General features: G+C 45.0%; 1 protein-coding gene across 5 annotated transcripts in view; it reads right to left on the bottom strand.

The window, feature by feature from the left end:
• The window catches only part of PIWIL4 (piwi like RNA-mediated gene silencing 4), a 319,725-nt gene that overhangs the window by 123,182 nt on the left and 174,441 nt on the right, over positions 1 to 22,102 (bottom strand). For all 5 annotated transcript variants that reach the window (XM_056561503.1, XM_056561500.1, XM_056561501.1 and 2 more), the window contains 4 exons: positions 13,293 to 13,490; positions 6,319 to 6,430; positions 5,131 to 5,257; positions 313 to 430 (listed from right to left, as the gene is read on the bottom strand). In XM_056561503.1, the coding sequence (XP_056417478.1) occupies positions 313 to 430; positions 5,131 to 5,257; positions 6,319 to 6,430; positions 13,293 to 13,490 (555 nt within the window). The remainder of the gene's footprint in view (positions 1 to 312; positions 431 to 5,130; positions 5,258 to 6,318; positions 6,431 to 13,292; positions 13,491 to 22,102) is intronic.

The raw sequence follows: 22,102 nt of genomic DNA, 5'->3' as shown, positions 1-22,102 counted from the left end.
TAGATTCCCTTTTTAGCAAAATCTGTTATAAACAATACAGGCTCCCCCGGTGCGATATCTGGGAAAGATCTTTATAACCGTTAAATTTTTAATGCTAATACAGTGAAGGGTTGGAGGAATCTTCTCTCTTCTCACTTAATCAATGGGAGATGATTTACTTGGAGCAATATTCCCCATCTCTAACCTTCCTAGACATAGTTAAAGGGATACACATGAGTTACGAAGCCTCGCTCAATTATTTATTGGGGGTCATTTTTTTGATGTGATTCCTGTAATGGAAAAAAAGAGTCAAAAACAAGTTCAATGTATTACTCCTGGATGTTTTCTGCCAGAGTCTGCAGCCTCTTCTGCCGGCGCTCCGGGTTTAATTGTGTTTCCAGCGACAGGTCTTTCATCAGGCGGAAGTCCGTAAGTGCGCGGCTCGACAGCCCTGGTGATAATGCAGAAACAGGAAGAAATTGGCAACATAAAACAAGCTCTATACAGCAACGTCTGACATGACTATAGCGTGACCGCGCTGTGTAAGAGCGAATAACAACAATACCGTAAAAATACGTATAAAACCTTCTATCGCGCTCATTCTTCCTTCTCCCAGTCCAAATAACCTGGACAGGCTATTTAAAAAAAATATTCAAGCTGTTTCACCTGCACATACGGAGAGGTTGAATGTACACTTTGTAGACTTTTTCTGTAGAGATGAGCGAACTTACAGTAAATTCGATTCGTCACGAACTTCTCGGCTCGGCAGTTGATGACTTATCCTGCATAAATTAGTTCAGCTTTCAGGTGCTCCGGTGGGCTGGAAAAGGTGGATACAGTCCTAGGAAAGAGTCTCCTAGGACTGTATCCAATTTTTCCAGCCCACGGGAGCACGGAAAAGCTGAACTAATCTACGCAGGAAAAGTCAGCAACTGCCGAGCCGAGAAGTTCGTGACGAATCGAATTTACTGTAAATTCGCTCAGCTCTATTTTTCTGCCATGGATTTCACAGACTCTAGAGCAATGTTTCCAAACCAGGGTGCCAACAAGGCTGTTGCAAAACTACAACTCCCAGCATGCCCGGACAGCCGAAGGCTGTCCGGGCATGCTGAGAGTTGTAGTTTTGCAACAGCTGGGGATCCATAGTTTGGAGACAACTGCAATACAGCATAATCCGTTTCCTAGAGGGGTACTTTAGTGGAAAACATTTTTTTTTTTTTTTTATCAACTGGTGCCAGAAAGGTAAACAGATTTGTAAATTACTTCTATTAAAAAATCTTAATCCTTCCAGTATTTTTTAGCAGCTGTATGCTACAGAGGAAATTCTTTTCTTTTTAAATTTCTTTTTTGTCTTGTTCACAGTGCTTTCTGCTGACACCTGATGCCCATATGGGGAAAATCCCCATAGTAAACCTATGGACAGTTCCTGATACGGACATTAGGTGTCAGCAGAGAGCACTGAGGACAAGACAAAAAAGAAATTTAAAAAGAAAAGAATTTCCTCTGTAGCATACAGCTGCTAAAAAGTACTGGAAGGGTAAAGAATAAAGATTTTTTTTATAGAAGCAATTTACAAATCTGTTTAACTTTCTGGCACCAGTTGATTTCAAAAATAAATAAATAAATACATTTTTCCACCAGAGTACCCCTTTAAATGAATCATGATCCAAACATCAGTGGTGGTATACAGCAAGAAACAATAGTAATGGTGCTCTAGTTACTTATGCAAAACCTTGACATTATCCGGAGTAATAATCCCTGCAATCAGTAATGTCCTGCATATACCGATGTATCACTAATGTGTTAATATGTTCCAATACCCGGTTTACATGAGATGTCCGTCTGCACCCGGATCCTGAGTAGCTTAAAAGTTGCTCGAAGTTCTCAGATGGAGCGATCTTGGTTACTGGGAGAACGGCCCCGGCCGGCGGCGTCTCTACCAGCTAAGTCTGCTCCAAGATTATGGAGCTAAATCACCTAAGTCACAACAGATAGCACGTTGGGCCAAAAATCCTCCTACGCGTTTTGGAAAAATGTAATTTTCCTTCGTCAGGGATCAGAGATTTTGCATGAGTAACTAGAGCACCATTAGTATTGTTGCTTGCTGTATACCACCACTGATGTTTGGATAGTGATACATTTAAAGGGGTAATCCAGGCAAAAATATTTTAGCCCCTATCCAAAGGATAGGAGATAAGGTGTCTGATCACGGGGGGCCCGCTGCTGAGACCCCCCGCAATCTTCCCGCAGCACCCGCATTCTATGCGGGTGCTGAATCTCCGGTTTCGGAAACCTCCAGGTTTCCGGGACTGGGTACGTGACGTCACGCCACACCCCCTCCATTCATATCTATGGGAGGGGCCGTCACACCCCCTCCCACAGACATGAATGGAGGGGGCGTGGCGTGACCAGGATCCGCCTCGGCCATAAGAGGGAACGTGTCCATGTACAGATACAATTGTAGCCCATTTGAGCTTAAGAAATCGTATCTGTTCTTCAGAGGCCCAAATCATTATGAGGACACGGCCTAAGAAATGTCCTACTATGAAGATGAGAAGACATCCGATCCTTCTTTCCAAACATATCCTGTAAAATGTCAAATATCATTAACTTTCATAGTGGGGGAGATTTATCAAAACCTGTGCTGAGACAAAATTGCCCAGTTGCCCATAGCAACCAATCAGATCGCTTCTTTCATTTCTCAGAGGCCTTTTAAAAAAAATTAAAGAAGCGATCTGATTGGTTGCTATGGGCAACTGGGCAACTTTTCATCTGCACACGTTTCGATGAATCTCCCTAATGTCTCTATACACTTTTTTTGACAAATATTTACTTACTACTAAAGATAGCACTTTATCCTAATTTTTCACTTATTTTCCTGATGCTGCTACATTGTTCTTTTAATTTTGTTTTGTTTTTATTTTATTTAGTTTTCCTAATTATCCTTTTCATTTTCTTCTTCTTTCCTCAGATTATATTTGTATTTAATAATTGCCTATTATAAATAATTCATCATATTCTCAGTTGCTCTATTATTATTTATGTATTTTACCGCTATAGCTTAATGTTTATTATATCTGTTCAACTTATTAATTTTTTATTATTTTGGCAATTTACAGTTGATTTTAATACAAATATAATGTAATATATATATATATATATATATATATATATATAATTCTCTTCTTGTCTTATTGTACCTGTTCTAACTGAGAAAATGTTACATTTATATTTTTAGGATAATTATTATGTTAATGTTTTTTTTTTTAAAGTCTTTAAGTTTTGCATATAAAGATAACAAACAGAAAGAACATCACCTCCCGAAGGTCCCAGCGCACCCCAATAACCAACCATAAAGAGATAAGGTACACCAAAGGGATCAGCAAGGTACACATGAGGCTACTCCGAGGCCTCGAGAGGGAACCAACATAGACAATTATTAGGTTAATGTTAAAAAAAAAAAAAAAAAAAAAAAAAAAAAAAGACCCTGAACAAGAGAGCAAAATCAGCTGAACGTAGGGGCAACAGTATTGAGAACGGGGATGATCAGCTGACTGCCCCACCAACTCCATCATTTTTAATGGTACGTTCCCACAATTAAATTTCTGTGCAGAATTCCACATTAGAATTCCGCACAGAAATGCCGCAGCAGCAGAGTCCCATTGATATCATTGGGATTCTGCTGTGCTATTCACACGGCGGAGTTTCTGCAGCCATATGCATCCGCTGCGGAATTTCTGATTCCGGAGTCCAAAGAAAGAATAGACAAGTTTATTCTTTCTGCGGCGTCCGCTCAAAAGTGCATTGCATGAGGCGGCGCATTTCCGAGCGGTCCTAGCGCCGACAATGCTCCGCTGTTGGAGGAGTGTCCGCACCGAAATTTTCCGTGCAGACATTCGCCCGTGTGAACATAGCCTAATGCAGACCTGTAGTGCAAATGTATTTGTGCCCACCATGTCAATATCAATAGTTTCAGTAAAATCCCCTCCTGATATTCCGCTTGGCACCCGAGTAGTTAATAAGATGTATGCCGCTTGTAGCGCTCCTGGCAATTAGTATAGATGTGGAGTGGGTGTCTGACAGTGTCGCTGGCGTTATGTATGTATGTATCTATTTTCTGGGCTATAGATAAATATTTTATCGCATTTCTTTTTTGGCGGAGGAACGTTTCGGCCTCATCCGAGTGCAGAACAAGCGCACCCCCCGCGCCAGCCTCTGTGTGCAAGGGGGAGCAGCCCGGATAAAGATACTAAAGTGTGTATGTCAGAAGAAATAAATGTCTTGTAAGACTCCTGGGCTGCCAATAATTTCATTACACTTGTCCCTGGATGAGATCTGCTTTCACCAAGGTACAGACAGGGCAGCCCTGAAGCGGCACAATCATCTGCTGTAGCCGGCCATAGAGTCCTATCAAAGGGATCAGATAACAATGTAATGTCTACCTGAATCCAGTGTTTCCCAACCAGGGTGCCTCCGTTGGCTGTCCGGGCATGTTGGGAGTTGTAGTTTTGCAACAGCAGGAGGCACCCTGGTTGGGAAACACTGATCTAATAAATTAAAGGGGTTATCTAGGAAAAAAACTTTATATATATATATATATATATATATATATATATATATATATATATATATCTCAACTGGCTCCAGAAAGTTAAACAGATTTGTAAATTACTTTAATTAAAAAATCTTAATCCTTTCAGTACTTATGAGCTGCTGAAGTTGAGTTGATCTTTTCTGTCTAAGTGCTCTCTGATGACACCGGTCTCAGGAGCTGTCCAGAGTAGAAGCAAATCCCCATAGCAAACCTCTTCTACTCTGTGCAGTTCCCGAGACAAGCAGAGATGTCAGCAGAGAGCACTGTTGCCAGACAGAAAAGAACAACTCAACTTCAGAAGCTGATAATTACTGGAGGGATTAAGATTTTTTTTTATAGAAGTAATTTAAAAATCTGTTTAAATTTCTGGAGCCAGTTGATATATATAAAAATAATTTTTTTCCTGGAATATCCCTTTAAACTTGACAGTAAACACATTAGGCATCCCATCTAAATATATCCCTACCTACCCACACAAAAGGCTAACGGAGGACACATCCAGCCAATGGCTGTCTGGGCATGCTGGGAGTAGTAGTTCCACCACTGATGCCCCTTACCAGTGAGATAGCTCAGTTCTGGAAGTAGGTGAACAACCCGGGGAGAGTCACACGCTTCATTTTTCTTTGCCTTCAAGCTGCTCACCAACATGGGCTGGGATAGGTCTGTCAACTCAAGATTGTATTGCTAAAAAAAAAAAAAAAAAAAAAAAAAAAAGAAAGTCTTACAGGTTACGGCAATCCAAAGATTTTTATAATAAATTGTCTTTAATAGGGATTGTAAATGTACTGCGGCATAACTAGGCCTATAGCAGATGTCAGCTCCCCCCACCCCTATAAGATAAAGCTACATATCATTTTTGATGACTTGAATAGATCAATGTAGAGTCATAGGCATAGGCATCCAGGACATTTAAAGGGGTATTCCGGGATTTTTTTTTTTATTGACTGTAAATTGGGGCTGTAAAGTAAGTGTAGTTTATAATATAGAGTCTGTACGTGTTCGATTGGTGGTCTCGCTATTCTTCTGTGATTTCTGCCACTGCATTTATTTTTACAAGCATACAAAATGACTGTCGTTTGGTTTTCCCAGGTTGCAGTGCGCCTGAGACATTACATCACTAGTCAGGTGTTCAGAGGGAGCCTGTGTTTGCTTCGATGGGTGGAGCGACAGCTGGGTGGGATGAAGATCATTCTGCAAGAATTTGCAACAGCTGGAGACACCCTGATCAGAAAACACTGGTCTATTGCATTGAAGGCAGCATAGGTGTTGTTTCAATGGATGAAGTGGCTGATGTGTGGGAGGAAGAAAAATAACCTAACACATACAACCAAGGAACTATGGGATTTGTAGTTTAAGAGAACAAACTCTGACAGGAAATAGCCAGTTCACAAAAAGATAGCCACAGCGTTATGGTAATCTCACAACGCAGCCATTTAGGCCCAAGCATGGATCCTTACCTAAGCATGTCCATTACTGTTTGGCAGGTACGTACTAAAATCCCCTTATGGTGGAGAACCCCTTTAAGTCCCGCCTCTGGAATGCCGCCCCATTTGTGGCCCAGTTTAAAGGACTATCCCAGCAAAATCAGGTGGTTGGTAAGTATAGCATGGTATGTTACTGACCCCCTCTGTTGAATGCCGCTCTCTTCCCATACCCCTCTGGGGCAGGAGAGCAGAGATCCACATAGATGCATCCTATATCTCTCAATACATCTAACGCTGACAGGTCCATGACTTCCCCGATACCTGTTTATAGTATTCCACGTAGGAAATATGAGAGCCATCTTTTTTCAGGAATTTGTCTGTGGGTTTGGTCGACCAATCGATATCGTCCACTCTGTAGGTTTTATTGTTGTACCTAAAACAAAAAAATGTTTTTTTTTGTTCAATAACAATACACAGACTTCATAAATGTACAGTACAATTTTGTCTTTAATATTTTCCAGTTTTCTATTTATGTTCACCATGCAGGACAAATTGGTCTTAAAGAGTACCTGTCATCAAACCATATTTCTTAAACTAACTCAGATTATTTTCACTAACTCCTCGTAACACCCCTCCTGCCCTAAGAAAAAAATTCTGAGCATTAAAAATCTGTGTATCATACCTTTCCCCTTGCTCACATTGTGTGAGCTCCCGGCAGGAGAAAGTGGGCGTTCCCCAGCAGGCGCGACGTCAATTAAGCCTGCGAGAGCTGTGACTCGCCATGCCCAGCACGCACTTCCTGAGTTTGGACTTCTCCAAGTCCGGGTGGAGACCAAATGAACTGTTTGGGAACAGAACAGAGCCACCTAGTGGCCGTTTTTTCAATCATATTAAAAACACATAAAGGTTGAGAATTTTAACAGCAAGTAAATAGCAAAGTGTCTTATAATAACATAAGGAACAATATATTAAAAGTTTAGTTTGGTGACAGGTACTCTAACTGTTTAGACATTTCCTTACACAGCAATGGCAAATATGAAGAAGGGATATTTCAACGCTTAAATAAATAAGTGTCTGATTGTGAGGGGTCCAACCTCTTGGACCCACCAGGATCAGTGGACCCACAACAATAGGGCCCCGAATCTTTAAACTGTATGGAGCATTGTCTATCCCAAATGAATTGTCTATCCCAAATACATCACTTGTGTATCTCTGGTGCTCCCATAGAAAATGCATTGAGCGCCTACCGACACATCGTTTCATGCATTGGGGAGATTTGGTGCCCTCGCTATGAAGATTACGGTGGGGGGGGGGGGGGGGGGAAGGGATTGGGGGGAGTCCAATAGGTCTGAACAGCCAACCCTTCCCCCCAATAAGACACTTATTCCCTAAGTTTCTACATGTTGGAATGCTCTTCTACATTTTTAAAGGTTACATTTATTTACTTATAAAATAGGAAAAGGAAGTGACTTGAATTCTTATTGGGTGTTGGGTTAATGGGGTTGAGCCCCTCCAGCCATTTGAGATGGGGTTGAGCACCTCCAGCCATTTGAGACCACATCTTTGTTGTTGTTTATTGTATGTTGGGGTAATATTTTTGGAAATAGCACCCTGACCATTACCTGTCATATACCTACCAAAATTAAGTGTACACCACTGATGGTGGTCAGCTACTCTGGGTATGGAGCGGGCTCAGCTCCTGTGCCAGCTCCATACTTACCCACTTGACATATGCTGTACATGTAAGTCATATGTCAGGAAGGAGTTAAAGCGCAACTGTCATCATATTTTGACCCCCCCCCCCAGACCACTATAATGTTGTTCCAGATGATTATGAGGTGACTGCAGCCATTTACCTTTATTGCTGTTTGTTCTACTTTTCTTACTAATAAAAACCTTTTATCCAAAAGTCGGGCACAGTCGGATAGGCATGGTTTGGGGTTTGCCAAGCCCCGCAGCCGCCACGCCTATCCTGCCTTCCAGCGCTGGGACCGCTGTGTCTTACTACACAGTGCATCCACAGCGCATGCGCACGTCCCGTCGGCTCTAACGTGCGCGGGCCGCATCCTGAGTTGACAGAGCGAGCGCTCGCTCCTGAAGTCTGTGCGCTCAGTGCGCATGTGCTGCACTAGAGGCAGACGCTCGTCCTCTCACTGCCTCTAGTACAGCACATGCGTATTGAGCGCATAGACATAGAGAGCGAGTCAATTTAGGACGTGTCGGCGCGTGCACGTTAGAGCCGACGGGATGGGCGCATGCGCTGTGTATGCACTGTGTATGCACTGTCCCAGGGCTGGAAGGCAGGATAGGCGTGGTGGGGCTTTGCGAACCCCAAGCCACGCCTATCCGACTGTGCCTGACTTTTGAATAAAAGGTTTTTATTAGTAAGAAAAGAAGAACAAACAGCAATAAAGGTAAATGGCTGCAGTCACCTTATAATCATCTGCAACACCATCTAGTGGTCTGGGGGGGGGGGGTCACAATATGATGACAGTTGCACTTTAACATTTGCCTTGTAATAAGTCAGTAAAATAATCCCACAGAACAACATTCTAATGCAGTATTTCCCAACCAAGGTGCCTCCAGCTGTTGCAAAACTACAACTCCCAGGATGCCCGGACAGCCTTTGGCAGCAGCTGGAGGATCCCTGGTTGGAAAACGTAGTTCTAATGGGTGAAGGAGAAGTGACGTAGTCCAAACAAGAAAAAGCAGAAAAGCCAGAAACAGGGTGTAGGCTCAGGTATGGAAGGTCAATGGAATATAGGTCTAAAATAACATAGTATCTAAAATAAACGTTAAATTTGAATGAAAATGAAAGTGGAACACACACAATGGGGGGAGTTGGAAGAGCCACAAATTCTGGCGCAGGAGCACTTCTTAGTGCACAACCTGACAATAGCAGGTCTGGTTTACAATAGTAAATTAAAACAAATTTTTGCTATTGCATTCCTTATGGTAAATAAAAAATATTTCTAATGTACTTTGTTTAAAAAAAATGAAGTTTTCTATGTTTTAGGCTGCATTCACACCACGTATACTACGGTTTTAGCTCCGGTCCAAAACCGCATACGGGTCAAAACTGAGCCGACCAGAGTCACCGTTTGACTCCGGACGGCTCATTAAAGTAAATGGAGTCACGGGCTGATCCGGCTGGGGTACGGGAGTGCACGTTTTGCCCCTCCCCCAGCCGGATCTGGCACCCGTATGTACAAAACGTGGTGTGAATGCAGCCTTATTTGTGCTTAAAAATGTGCAGCCTGGAGTGCTGAGGGGGGTGTGTCCAACCAACAGCATATGTCAGTTAAATGTGAGAGGAGCTATGATTGGATGAGGCTGGACACACCCCCCTCAGCACTCCAGGCTGCACTTTCTTTGTTTGGACTTCGGTCCAAAGTCTGTGTATGAGATGGGGGGGGAAATGTGCTCTTCAGCTTTTTTTAAGCACAAATAAAACATACAAAACTTGATTTATTTTTTTTAAACAAAGTACATTAGAAATATTTTTTATTTACCATAAGGAGTGCAATAGCAAAAATTAGATTTAATGAGAGTGACCCTTGAAGGCCATTGTCATCTAAAAAGGCAATAAAAACTACTAATGAAAGGCTCCGTGACATATACAGCTGTACGCTATCTCACCCACAGCGAAGTGTGCTGGCTGAGCCGACTGCACGGGGGAAGTCCTATCTGGCAGAGTTACTTGGTAAATCATCGCTCTTGGCTCCCTCAGTGACAGTGATTTGCCTAAAGCTTCTCTGAGACAGACAGATGTTGCACTGCCCAACAAATGTATTGAGCTGGATGGTGGAACGCTGCCCACTAGGCTGGCACTTTACCGGGTCTCCCTTACAAATCCATATTGTAGCGAAAGGTATGTATGTCCTGGATTCAGGTACTATACATGGCAGATATATTTAGTGTTTGATTGCACGCTGGTGTATCCTTCTCATGTGCTTTTCCTACTCCATGTCTATTTTAGATCTACTGTTGTATATATACAGTGACCCCCCGACCTACGATGGCCCCGACATACAATCATTTCAACATGCGATGGCCTCGCAGAGGCAGCATCAACATACGATGCTTTTGTATGTCGGGGCCATCGCATAAACGGCTATCCGGCAGCGCAGACTGCTTCAGCTGCCCCCGGATAGCTGTTTACGGTGCCCCCTGTGGTCCGCTGACGATCACTTACCTGTCCTCGGGGCTCCGGCGCGTCCTCTTCGGGATCCCCTGCATCGTCGGCACTCTCCATCATCGTCATCACGTCGCTGCGCACGCCGTCCCGTCATCCAATAGGAGCGGCGTGCGTAGCGACGTGATGGCGGTGACGGAGAGTGCGGATGCCGGAGAAGCAGAGGCCTTACCGGAGCGTCGGGGACACCTCGGGGACGCGGCGACATCCAGGGCAGCGGTGACGAGCGGTGACGGTCCGGAGCGGCGGGGACACGTGAGTATAACCTCCAATACCAGTGGTCTCCAACCTGGGGACCTCCAGATGTTGCAAAACTACAACTCCCAGCATGCCCGGACAGCCAACGGCTGTCCGGGCATGCTGGGTGTTGTAGTTTTGCAACATCTGGAGGTCCACAGGTTGAAGACCACTGTCCTATACTTTACATTGCACGGATCCCTCAACATACGATGGTTTCAACAAACGATGGTCCGTTTGGAAAGGATTACCATCGTATGTTGAGGGACCACTGTATCTCCTTTTAGGCTAGGTTCACACTATGGAATCTTCGGGCAGAAAATTTCCACCCGGAGACTCCGAATCTGAATCAGTCGGCACTAGGACCGAGCGGACACTACAGTCTCCAATAGACTTCAACGTGTTCCGCAAGTATTTCCGCCTGAAGAATGAGCAACGCAATTCTTCAGGCGGAAATTTTCAAGCGGATTTTCCGTTCACAAATTCCGCTTCACAAATTCCAAAGTGTGAATTTGTGAACGGAAACCCATTCACTATACAGTACATTTTATTAAGCGGAATTTCTGCCTGCAATTTCAAAGAGGAATTGCAGGTGGAAATAGCCTTAGAAGTAACAACTCTTCATGTGCCATTTAGTTGCACATTACATTTTGCTGCCTTTTGCATGCAACCTGTCCATCCATGGTTCATTTGACTCCTCTGAGCACTTACCTTTGTGTGTTAGGCTAAGTTTATTTTCTGGCAATTTTTGGAAAAGTCAGAAGTGGATTCATGAGGAATAGGACATATATATAGGAAGGACTTAGACTTCTCCATCCTTATGGATCCACTTCTGACTTTGGCTCAAAAACTGCAGTGGCTGTATTCCAAAAACTGCCAGAATAAAAACAAGTGGAAACTTAGACTAAGGGTACGTTCACACGTGCAGATTTACAGTGTATTTACAGTGTAGTTAACCTATAACACTGCACACACTGATCTTATACCCTGTTCACTGCAAAGCCATAGCTTTGCAGTGATCAGTGTTATCGGCTGTCGATTGCTCAAGCCTGCATCTCAGGCTTGGAGCAATCAATTGCCGAAGGGACACGCCGGAGGCAGGTAAGAGGACCTCCGCTCGTGTCCCAGCTGATCGGGACACCGCATTTTCACTGCGGTGGTCCCGAACAGCCCCACTGAGCAGCCAGGCAGCTTTCACTTTCGTTTTAGACGCGGCGTTCAACTTCCGCGATCGCTGTCGTGCGCTATTAGCCCCGGCTTCAGATACATGCCGGGACCGACCCGATTTGACGCGGGGTCATGCAGTATATATCGCGGGAGCCGGTCAAGGACGTAAATATACGTTCTTGGTCGTTAAGGGGTTAAATCTGCCTGCTCAGAGTGGCAATACGAGCATACACACTACGATGTGCGAGTCGCCGTGCATGCGCGATGTACTCGCACACATCGCGGCCATGCTCAATGAGCTAGGACAAGAGCTGCCGCGATGTGCGAGTATACTGCGTATGCGCGCGGCGACTCGCACATCGCAGTGAGTCTGCTCGTAGCGGTGTATTGCCGCTCTGAGCAGGCAGATATAAAGGCAGCATATGGGAGGTCCTTCAGCGGCGGATCCTCAGCAAAATCCGCTGCGAAAATCCACATGTGTGGACGTACCCTCACACACACAAAGGTAAGTGCTCAGAGGAGACAAATGAACCATGGACTCGCACATCGCTTCAGTGTGTCTGCTCGTAGAGGCGTATTGCCACTCCAAGATGGCACCTGTAAAGGCACCATACAGCGGTCCTTCAGTGGCGGATAATACGTAATACGCCTTAGGGATCCGCTCATGTGAACGTACCCTTATGGTGCCTTTTGCTTTTGAATTTAAAGGAATACTGTGGTGAAGGACAATTTACCACCTATCCTCAAGATCTCCTGCACGGTGCCCAGCCCTCCTTGTGCATGGAGCGATTTCAGCTCCATGCAAGGAGATTGTCGACACCCACACAAAGCGGTGGTCAACACGCCGCCTCCATGTATCTCTATGGGACAGCCGGAGATACGCGAACACGGTTTCTCCAGTTCTCCCATAGAGATGCATGGAGGGGGCATCAGGGTCGTCACAGCTGGGTTCATTAGGAAAGCCAGGGTGCTGTGCAGGGACCCCCCGCAATTAGACACTTATACCTAATCCTTTGGATAGGAGATAAATTGTCCTACACCACAATACTCCTTTCATTTATATTTTATTATTTGTCTTTTCAATAAAGTATGTTTTGCTAAATATTTTGTTGTTGGTGTTTTATTTTTTTGGTGATATATTTTGCAGCATGAACACAGCAACCACTACGTAAGAGGGGATACATTTTTGTTGGTGTTACATGTTTACCACCAAGTTATTGATGCCCCTATAACCCCTGGGAGCTACACATTGTCAATGTAGGAGCTATTATTTGGCACTCAGCACTGAGCTTCTATGCCCGTACTGTGCCCACACCACTATGTGGACATCCTGTGTCCTTATGGCTATGTTCACATGTCAGATTGTCCGCAGACTGCGGGCGCGGGCATAATATGCTGGCACTAGGACCGCACAGGAATGCGCCGTCTCATAGACGGTTATGCATTTCGTGTGGAGTACGCAGAAAGAATGTACAGGTTCTTTCCTTCTGAGGACACAGAAAACAGAATTTTCGTGCCGGAAACATTTGGAACGGAAATTCCATCGCGTGCACAGCGCAGCAGAATCCCGTTGAATTTAACAGGACTCTGCTGCAGCGGAATTTCCGTGCAGAATTGCAAGTGTAATTTCGTATAGAAATCCCGAGGTGTGAACATCAGAGGTTAAATAATTATCATCAGTAACAAGCATCAGTACCTGGTTAACACAACCATGCCCAGAAACTCTTTCTCGCAAGCATCAGTGAATCTCTCTTTGGGCATCCTGTAGTACATCTCATTCATGGAGTCCAGCACGGTCTCGTTGCGCAGAACTTTGTGGCTCACATCTGCACTCAGCGTGATCTGTCTCTCGAGAGGTGTGACTGCTACAGAGAATCCGGGCCACAGAGACAGCCTGTGAAAAAGGACGGGTAAAGAATTAAAACCTGACGGTACACAGCTGTCAATACCGCACTGCACGAATGATCACTGGATTGTTTGTGAAGCCCTTTGCTGCCCTCTTTTGTTGGCCGCACATCCTCTTTTGAACCAGAAGACGTGTTGCAGACAATGATTTTTTTAGCAAAATAAAATAAAGCAATTGCTGATTGCTATCCCTATTACACAGGGTGATATTGGCCGATTCAGCCTATTATCGATCTGTAGAAGGGTACGTTGACACCTTGCGAGTTTCACTACCATTCACTTCAATGGGACTGCCAGAAACATGCAAATCTCCCATTATCGTGGAAACTCTAACATTATAGCAGTGGTCTTAAAGGGGTACTCCCGTGGAAAACTTTTTTTTTTAATCAACTGGTGCCAGAAAGTTAAACAGATTTGTAAATCACTTCTATTAAAAAATCTTAATCCTTCCAGTACTTTTTAGGGGCTGTATACTAAAGAGAAATCCAAAAAAGAAATGCATTTCCTCTGAAGTCATGACCACAGTGCTCTCTGCTGTCCATTTTAGGAATTGTCCAGAGCAGCATATGTTTGCTATGGGGATTTTCTCCTGCTCTGTACAGTTCTTAAAATGGACAGCAGAGGTCAGCAGAGAGCACTGTGATCATGATATCAGAGGAAATGCATTTCTGTTTTGGATTTCTCTTTAGTATACAGCCCCTAAAAAGTACTGGAAGGATTAAGATTTTTAAATAGAAGTGATTTACAAATCTGTTTAACTTTCTGGCACCAGTTCATTAAAAAAAAAAAAAGTTTTCCATGGGAGTACCCCTTTAAAATTGTGGTCCTCCACTGTTGCAAAACTACAATTCCCAGTGTGGTAGCCCTTGGGGGGTGTATAGTAGTGGGGATGTTGTATCGGTATATGAGGGGTTAATGTTAACCCCATAGTTCGTGATGCCAGGCTGAGGGTTGGTATGCTGAGGTAATTCTCCAGCCTATCGCCCGCCCTTCCCAGTAACGATAGGTGCATGAAATGACTGAAGGTCCACACGGAGATTTAACTTGAACTTGAACAACTTTACTTAAGTGCTTACGGTACATCCAAGGCACAGTAACAGTCTAATATAACAGTCCTTATATTGCTCAGTGACTCACAGTTGTTGCGGACCTTGAGGTATTTAGAAAGTCTCTGAATTTAGGGTAGATATTGCAGATCCGTCCGGATTTAGGAGTTAGATTAGGTCCGGTGATGCTGCAGAGTGTCTGGGGATTGATACACTCTCGATTTAAAATTTGATCAGCCGTCGCCGCACGGCTCAGGCCTAACTCACTGCGAGAATAGCTGCGCAGGTCCTTCTCGGTTGACAGCCCAGGAACAAGAGAGGTGCTTACTGCTTGGCTGTGCAGGAACAAGAGAGATGCTTACTGCTTGGCTGCGCAGGAACAAGAGAGAGAATAATGGCCGCTGCTCCCTTATATGGGCAGGGGCGGGGTGAATCTGATTGGTACGAATACCTGTCATTCACCAGTACACAGAATGATGGGATTGCATACGTCATAGGGACCTCCACAGGTCCTCAAGCAGAAATACCATAGAGTTCACCTAGTCACGTGACCCGCAGGTCCTGGTACGCCACGCGCAGGTAATTAACTATTCATTTACATTTATATAACTAAATTTACATAAACCTTGCATAAGTTACTGGTTTACTACATGGAATAGAGGTGACAAGGGGTGGACTATACAACATGGACCCCTACGTCCTAGGGTCTCTGGCTATGGGGACCCATACACATAAAGGGACCGCATAGGATGCGGTACCGGGCCACCACAAACCCCCTTACTTAAGATAAGTTGACCTCGACGTCTGTCCCCTGAGACAGAGGGACTAGGACTAGAACAGGATGCTATAAAACAGGATGATCTATACATTTGGTGTACATGCTAATTAAACTAAACACATTTACATTCTTTTGATACCTTTCCTAGTATCTGGATTAGACAATAGAAATCTATCTAGACATTTTAATGCTATCTAGACATTTTAATGCTATCTAGACATTAACGAAGCTATTTATCCTTTAGTTTCTAGCTTCCTATACAACATTATTAGACCTATTATACATTTTGAAGTTTACTAGACAATTAGGCAGCTATCTGACATGTAGTTGCTAGCTCCTAAGACATTTTATTAGCCCTCCATACATTTTTATGATGCTAAACTGAACATTAGCGCAGCTCTCTACACATTTAGTTTCAAGCTGACTAAACATTTGTATTATCTCACCCATCTTATTTGCCAAACAATAGTTACTTGTTAGTACACAAAAGGTATACTGGCTAGCCTGAAGCTAGGTCACAGTAAGATTGGCTGCTAGGGTCTATCGGCTACACGCTACTAACCCCTAGAGCACTTTCAAAACAACCTATCTAGGTTATTCTTAGAATTACATGTTTAATTCAATATTTGCAAGAGCACCTACTGGCCAGGCAGAGCATCTCACACACGCAATGAAAGAGAAGAAGAAGTGTACCTAACAGTGGCAGGAACTGGGCATCAATATGCTACAATTCCTTAAGTGTTTTCTTAAGTGAGATATTTATTTTGATGTATGTACTAGAAAATTTTGAGGTAGTACATTTAAGTTAGTAGTCTAGGGTACTATGTGTAAAAGTACTATTTTAAGGGGAATCCTCCCTACTATTTTTGTTGAGACAGGTGCTAGCGATGGGCGACAGCAATAATACCACCCTCGGAGGAGCTGAGGTGTCCCCTATTGAGTTACCTACTAAACACCTTTAGCATTTTATACATTTATATGTACAAGAATTAGTTATGTTTTTAGTGTTGAGTGTACACGTGCAGTACGTCGATATTTTCTGTGTACAACTCTAACTTACTTTTTATGTAAATAGACATTAGACTATTTTCCTATGTACAACCTTTACTTACTATTTATGTACACAGACATGAGGATACCTTCCTCTGTACAGAACCATATACATATTTACTATACATTTATCAACACTCCAACATGTTTCAGGTGCATTCACCCGATAAGTGCAACATTTAGCATAAGAGTTCTTATGAAGCTGCTGGTATATACATAAAGCAGACGTGTAAGGATCAGCAGTCCACCTACACTAAGAGTCCAAAGAAAATATACAAATTGGCGTGTAAGGATCAGCAGTCCACCTACACTAGGAGTTCATAGGAAGGGAAAGGTAAACACGGCCTTACCACAACTCAGCCGGGTACAGTCCTTAAAGGGGTACTCCGGTGAAAACTTTTTTTCTTTTAAATCAACTGGTGGCAGAAAGTTAAACATATTTGTAAATTACTTCTATTAAAAAATCTTAATCCTTCCTGTACTTATTAGCTGCTGAATACTACAGAGGAAATTCTTTTCTTTTTGGAATGCTCTCTGATGACATCACGACCACAGTTCTCTCTGCTGATGTTATTATAATAATAATAACGCTTTATTTATTGTTGTCTTTAGTGGGATTTGAACCCAAGTCACCAGCACTGCAAGGCAGCAGTGCTAACCACTGAGCCACCATGCTGCCCTTAGCATACATCTGCTATGCATGGTTGCTAAAATGGACAGATATGTCAGCAGAGAGCACTGTGTTTGTGATGTCATCAGTGTTCCAAAAAGAAAGGAATTTCTTCTGTAGCATTCAGCAGCTAATAAGTACTGGAAGGTTTAAGATTTTTTTAATAGAAGTAATTTACAAATATGTTTAACTTTCTGCCACCAGTTGATTTAAAAGAAAAAAGGTTTTCACCAGAGTACCCCTTTAATGAATCTCCTACAGGCTGGGAGTCTCTTGACTTAATAGTCAGGCACAAGCTTAATGGTTACGTTGCTGAACTTTGAACTGGAACAACTTAGCACAGTCCTGCTAGGCACAATTCTTGAACTTGGTTGCTCTAAGACAAAAATGGTTAGACAGAAAAACAATATGACATTACTTTAGAGTCTCTTTAGAAGATGTTCTTCTTTTCTCTTGTAGTGCCTCTCTTGGTTCCTCTATATCTGCCAACATCAGGGGCAGGATTAGAATTAACATAGCTTTGCCACACCACATTGGTGAGAATGGAGTTGTGGAAGGCAGCTTGAGAAGGGGTTATAGGCTTACTAGCCGGGATCACAGTGGGGCAATAGGGCTTGAGCACCATCTCCAAATTAGGAGCAACCCATGACCCTTTCGTTGGTACCTCAGGAAATGGCAAACTCTCACTGCTCCGAGAGGGCCTTGGTACATCTGCGGGTACCCCAGGGTTAGACAAACTCTCACTGCTCCGAGAGGGTCTAGGTACCGACTTGGGTGGCCGCAACTTTGGCCTGTTTTCTTCACCCTGTGCAGAACTTGACTCTCAACGGTATGAAGAAGATGAAGAACTTGACTCTTTACTGTACATAGAAGATGGTGGATTTGACTCTTTAAGCTCCTCCTCCTTGGGTACGCTGGTGGAGGTTTTAGGAGTAGACCTTGTCAGCCTCAAGTTGAAGGGATCGGACTCTCAATCTGTCGACGGGAAATATTTGAAAGGAAGCTGTGTTGCGGCTGTTGGTCTGGTGACCGCTGCAGCCCATTCTCCACGAAGGCTCTGGACGGGGGTGTACTCCACAATTTCACCCACCTCCAAGGTGTAGAATTTCTTATGGAGATATAGCCTTTGCACTGCTCGCCGGTTTACGAGGATGGTCTGCCCAGTGTGGCAGTCAAGGAATGTCCCATAACCTCTGACCTTGTCGAACTTGGTCACAGTTGCTCTTCTTCTTTCTAATGGCTCCTCCCCTTCTCGGGGGTGATCCCATTTACGGATGTATAATGCCTCCATTTCTTTGGTATTTTCTTGATACCGAACTCTTTCTTCATAAGGCAAATGCACGTGCTTGGGAGCATAGAGTTCTTTGTATCGGGCCTTTAGCTTTTCCATCAATTCGGCCATCTCGGCTTCTTGACGGGCCCTTTCGGCAGTTGGGATTGGTGGGAGTGGCTTCCCAGGTAATGGTTGAAGTACTCTGTGCATGTACTCGATCAGCTCCAGCTCATCTCCGAACACCCATTGCAGCAATTTTGGTGAGCACGGTCGTGCACTTGGCAAGCTTGATCGAGGAATGACCTCAGGGCTGGAGGAGGAAGAATAGGCCGCCTCTGGCGGGGTACTCACAGCAGACTCCTCCGACGGTATTTCGGCCCATGAGCCCCAGGTTCTGTGGTGAGGGGACAATCTCACCGGTGACGCACCTCCAGGTGTCCCTGCACTGTTCGCTGGAGGTGTCTCTGGCCAATCGCCGTCATCATCAGGCAGTGGGGGAAGATTGCAGGCCCCCTCTTCGTCTAATGACAACTGCTGCAGACGGTCAGCAAGCTCTTGAAAACTTTCTGTGTTTCTGGCGCCATTTAACAACGTGACCACGTGGAATGCTGCTCTCCGCCATGTCTGTACTCTCCGGCTCTCTCTGCAGACTGAAGAGGTCGCTGTGCGTGGCGTCTTTTACAGTGGGCTTCTTGGAAATAGCGCTGGGCAGGAAGGACACTGTTGGTGCAGCCCCGACTTCCGGTCCCTCCAGAAATGACTCCTGTATCTCTGAGTTCCCTTTTGGCTGCGACACAGCAACTTGGTGGCCACGCCCAGGGGCGGGGCGTGGCGCAGTGCGGGCTTTTTTCGCGCGCTTTTCTGGCAGCAGTTCGGCTCCGCCTGTGCCGACCGGACCAGAGGATCGCAGCATGAACTCATTGTGCATTTTACACACATTTTAGTTGTAACAGAATTTTCGCCTCCCTCCTTACTTTTCTCTTGGCCCCCTTGTGTGGTGCACCACAAGCACCGTTCCTGTACACGGCAACACGGTTTACAGCACATGAATAAAGTTCTTTCTCTGGGGGGGAGTACACTTTCACTAATGGCGACTGTAGTAGGCACACACCCATATCCCGTTCGTGCAACGCCAAAAAGGCTTTGTGGTAGCCCTTGGGGGGTGTATAGTAGTGGGGATGTTGTATCGATATAAGAGGGGTTAATGTTAACCCTATAGTTCGTGACGCCAGGCTGAGGGCTAGTATGCTGAGGTAATTCACCGGCCTATCGCCGCCCTTCCCAGTAACGATAGGTGCATGAAATGACTGAAGGTACACAAGGAGATTTAACTTGAACTTGAACAACTTTACTTAAGTGCTCATGGTACATCCAAGGCACAGTAACAGTCTAATATAACAGTCCTTATATTGCTCAGTGACTCACAGTTGTTGCGGACTTTGAGGTATTTAGAAAGTCTCTGAATTTAGGGTAGATATTGCAGATCCGTCCGGATTTAGGGGTTAGATTAGGTCCGGTGATGCTGCAGAATGTCTGGGGATTGATACACTCTCGATTTAGCATTGATCAGCCGTCGCCGCAAGGCTCAGGCCTAACTCACTGCGAGAATAGCTGCGCAGGTCCTTCTCGGTTGACAGCCCAGGAACGAGAGAGAATAATGGCCGCTGCTCCCTTATATGGGAAGGGGCGGGGTGAATCTGATTGGTCCGAATACCTGTCATTCACTTGTACACAGAATGATGGGATTGCATACGTTATAGGGACCTCCACAGGTCCTCAAGCAGAAATACCATAGAGTTGACTTAGTCACGTGACCCGCAGGTCCTGGTACGCCACGCGCAGGTAATTAACTATTTATTTACATTTATATAACTATATTTACATAAACCTTGCATAAGTAACTGGTTTACTAGATGGAATAGAGGTGACAAGGGGTGAACTATACAACATGGACCCCTACGTCCTAGGGACTCTGGCTATGGGAATCCATACACATAAAGGGACCGCATAGAATGCGGTACCGGGACACCACACCTGCATGCAGCATCCCAGCACCTTCTGCAAATGCTGGAGGTCCAAAGGTTGGAAACCACCAGTATAGCGTCTCAAACCCTTAGCATGCTCATTTTGCTGCAGAAATGCATTGAACAATCAATTTGAAATCCGCACTTATTTGTATTGCAAGCAAGCAGCTGGTAATATGGTGGGTGGGAGGTAGGTAACTCTGACACTTCTTGCCTCAGTGACATAAGACTGGAGATTGGGTCTGGGTTTTGGGAGTGACTGAAGGATCTGGAGATAAAGTCACTCCCCTATTCCAGTTCTGCAGTCCTGAACCTGATCCCAGAGGTGTGTGAGCACTGCCAGGCAGCAGCAGAAAAGAATTGCTCTGAAGCAAGACCAGATTATTTGTTTTTCAGTGGCTGGGACAGGGAGACTTGTCAGGGTTGAGGGAAAGCTGAATGGATGATGTTCTTGATGAAAACCTGATACAGAGTGCTCTGGACATAAGACTGGGCTGAATGTTTACCTTCCAAATAGACAATGGGGAATTTATCAAAACCTATATAGAGAAAGATTCCAACAAAAAAGAAACAAAAGCATGCACTCACCACTCCATAGGTGTCTAGGCGTCCGGAGGTCCGCGGGCACAGGGCAGCAAGACAAGTAACGCCGAAGCGTTACCTGTCATGCTTCTGCGTTACCTGTCATGCTTCTGCGTTACCTGTCATGCTTCTGCGTTACCTGTCATGCTTCTGCGTTACCTGTCATGCTGCCCTGTGCCCCCGGACGCCTAGACACCTACGGAGCGGTGAGTGCATGCTTTTGTTTCTTTTTTGTTGGAATTGTTTGATACTTCACCTTGATTGCGTGCACCCCGCAGGTGTCATTTACTTTACTGGATCTGTCAGCAGCTCACCTTACATATCCTTTTTGCATCGTGCTACATACAGTTGTGTATAGTCGGGAGTGCTCTCCCCCACATTCACTTTCTACTACAACTATATAAAGAAAGAGTTGTGCAATTGCCCATAGCAACCAATCAGATGGCTTCTTTCATTTTTCAGAGGCCTTCTTAAAGGGGTACTCCGCCCCTAGACACCTTATCTGATAAGATGTCAGATCGCCGGGGGCCCACTGCTGGGGACCCCTGGGATCTCCGCTGCGGCACCCCGCTATCATTACTGCACAGAGCACGCTCGCTCTGTGCGTAATGACCGGCGATACAGGGGCCGAATCATCGTGACGTCACGGCTCCGCCCCCTCGTGATGTCACGTCCCACCCCCTTAATGCAAGTCTATGGGAGGGGGTGTGATGGCCGCCACGCCCCTTCCCATAGACTTGTATTGAGGGGCAGGCCGTGACATCACAGCTCCGCCCCATTGTGATGTCACGGCCCGCCCCCTCAATACAAGTCTATGGGAAGGGGCGTGGCGGCCATCACACCCCCTCCCATAGACTGATTCGGCCCCTGTATCGCCGGTCATTATGCACAGAGCGAGAGTGCTCTGTGCAGTAATGATAGCGGGTGCTGCAGTGGAGATCCTGGGGTCCCCAGCGGCGGAACCCCGCGATCTGACATCTTATTCTCTATACTTTGGATAGAGGATAAGATGCTAGGGGCGGAGTACCCCTTTAAAAGAAAAAAAAAGAAGCATGATGTCCCCATGACAGTAAGCACACAGCTAAGACAACACAGGGGCGGCTTAGGGACAACTCTGTGAATGTCCTTAAGTGGCCCAGTCAGAGCCCTGACTTGAACCCAGTGGAAAATCTCTGGAG

The sequence above is a fragment of the Hyla sarda genome, chromosome 2 (genome assembly GCF_029499605.1).
Source record: "Hyla sarda isolate aHylSar1 chromosome 2, aHylSar1.hap1, whole genome shotgun sequence".
Classification (NCBI taxonomy): Eukaryota; Metazoa; Chordata; class Amphibia; order Anura; family Hylidae; genus Hyla; species Hyla sarda.
Note: the sequence above shows the minus strand (reverse complement) of the source record. Positions and strands in the feature narration are given on the sequence as shown.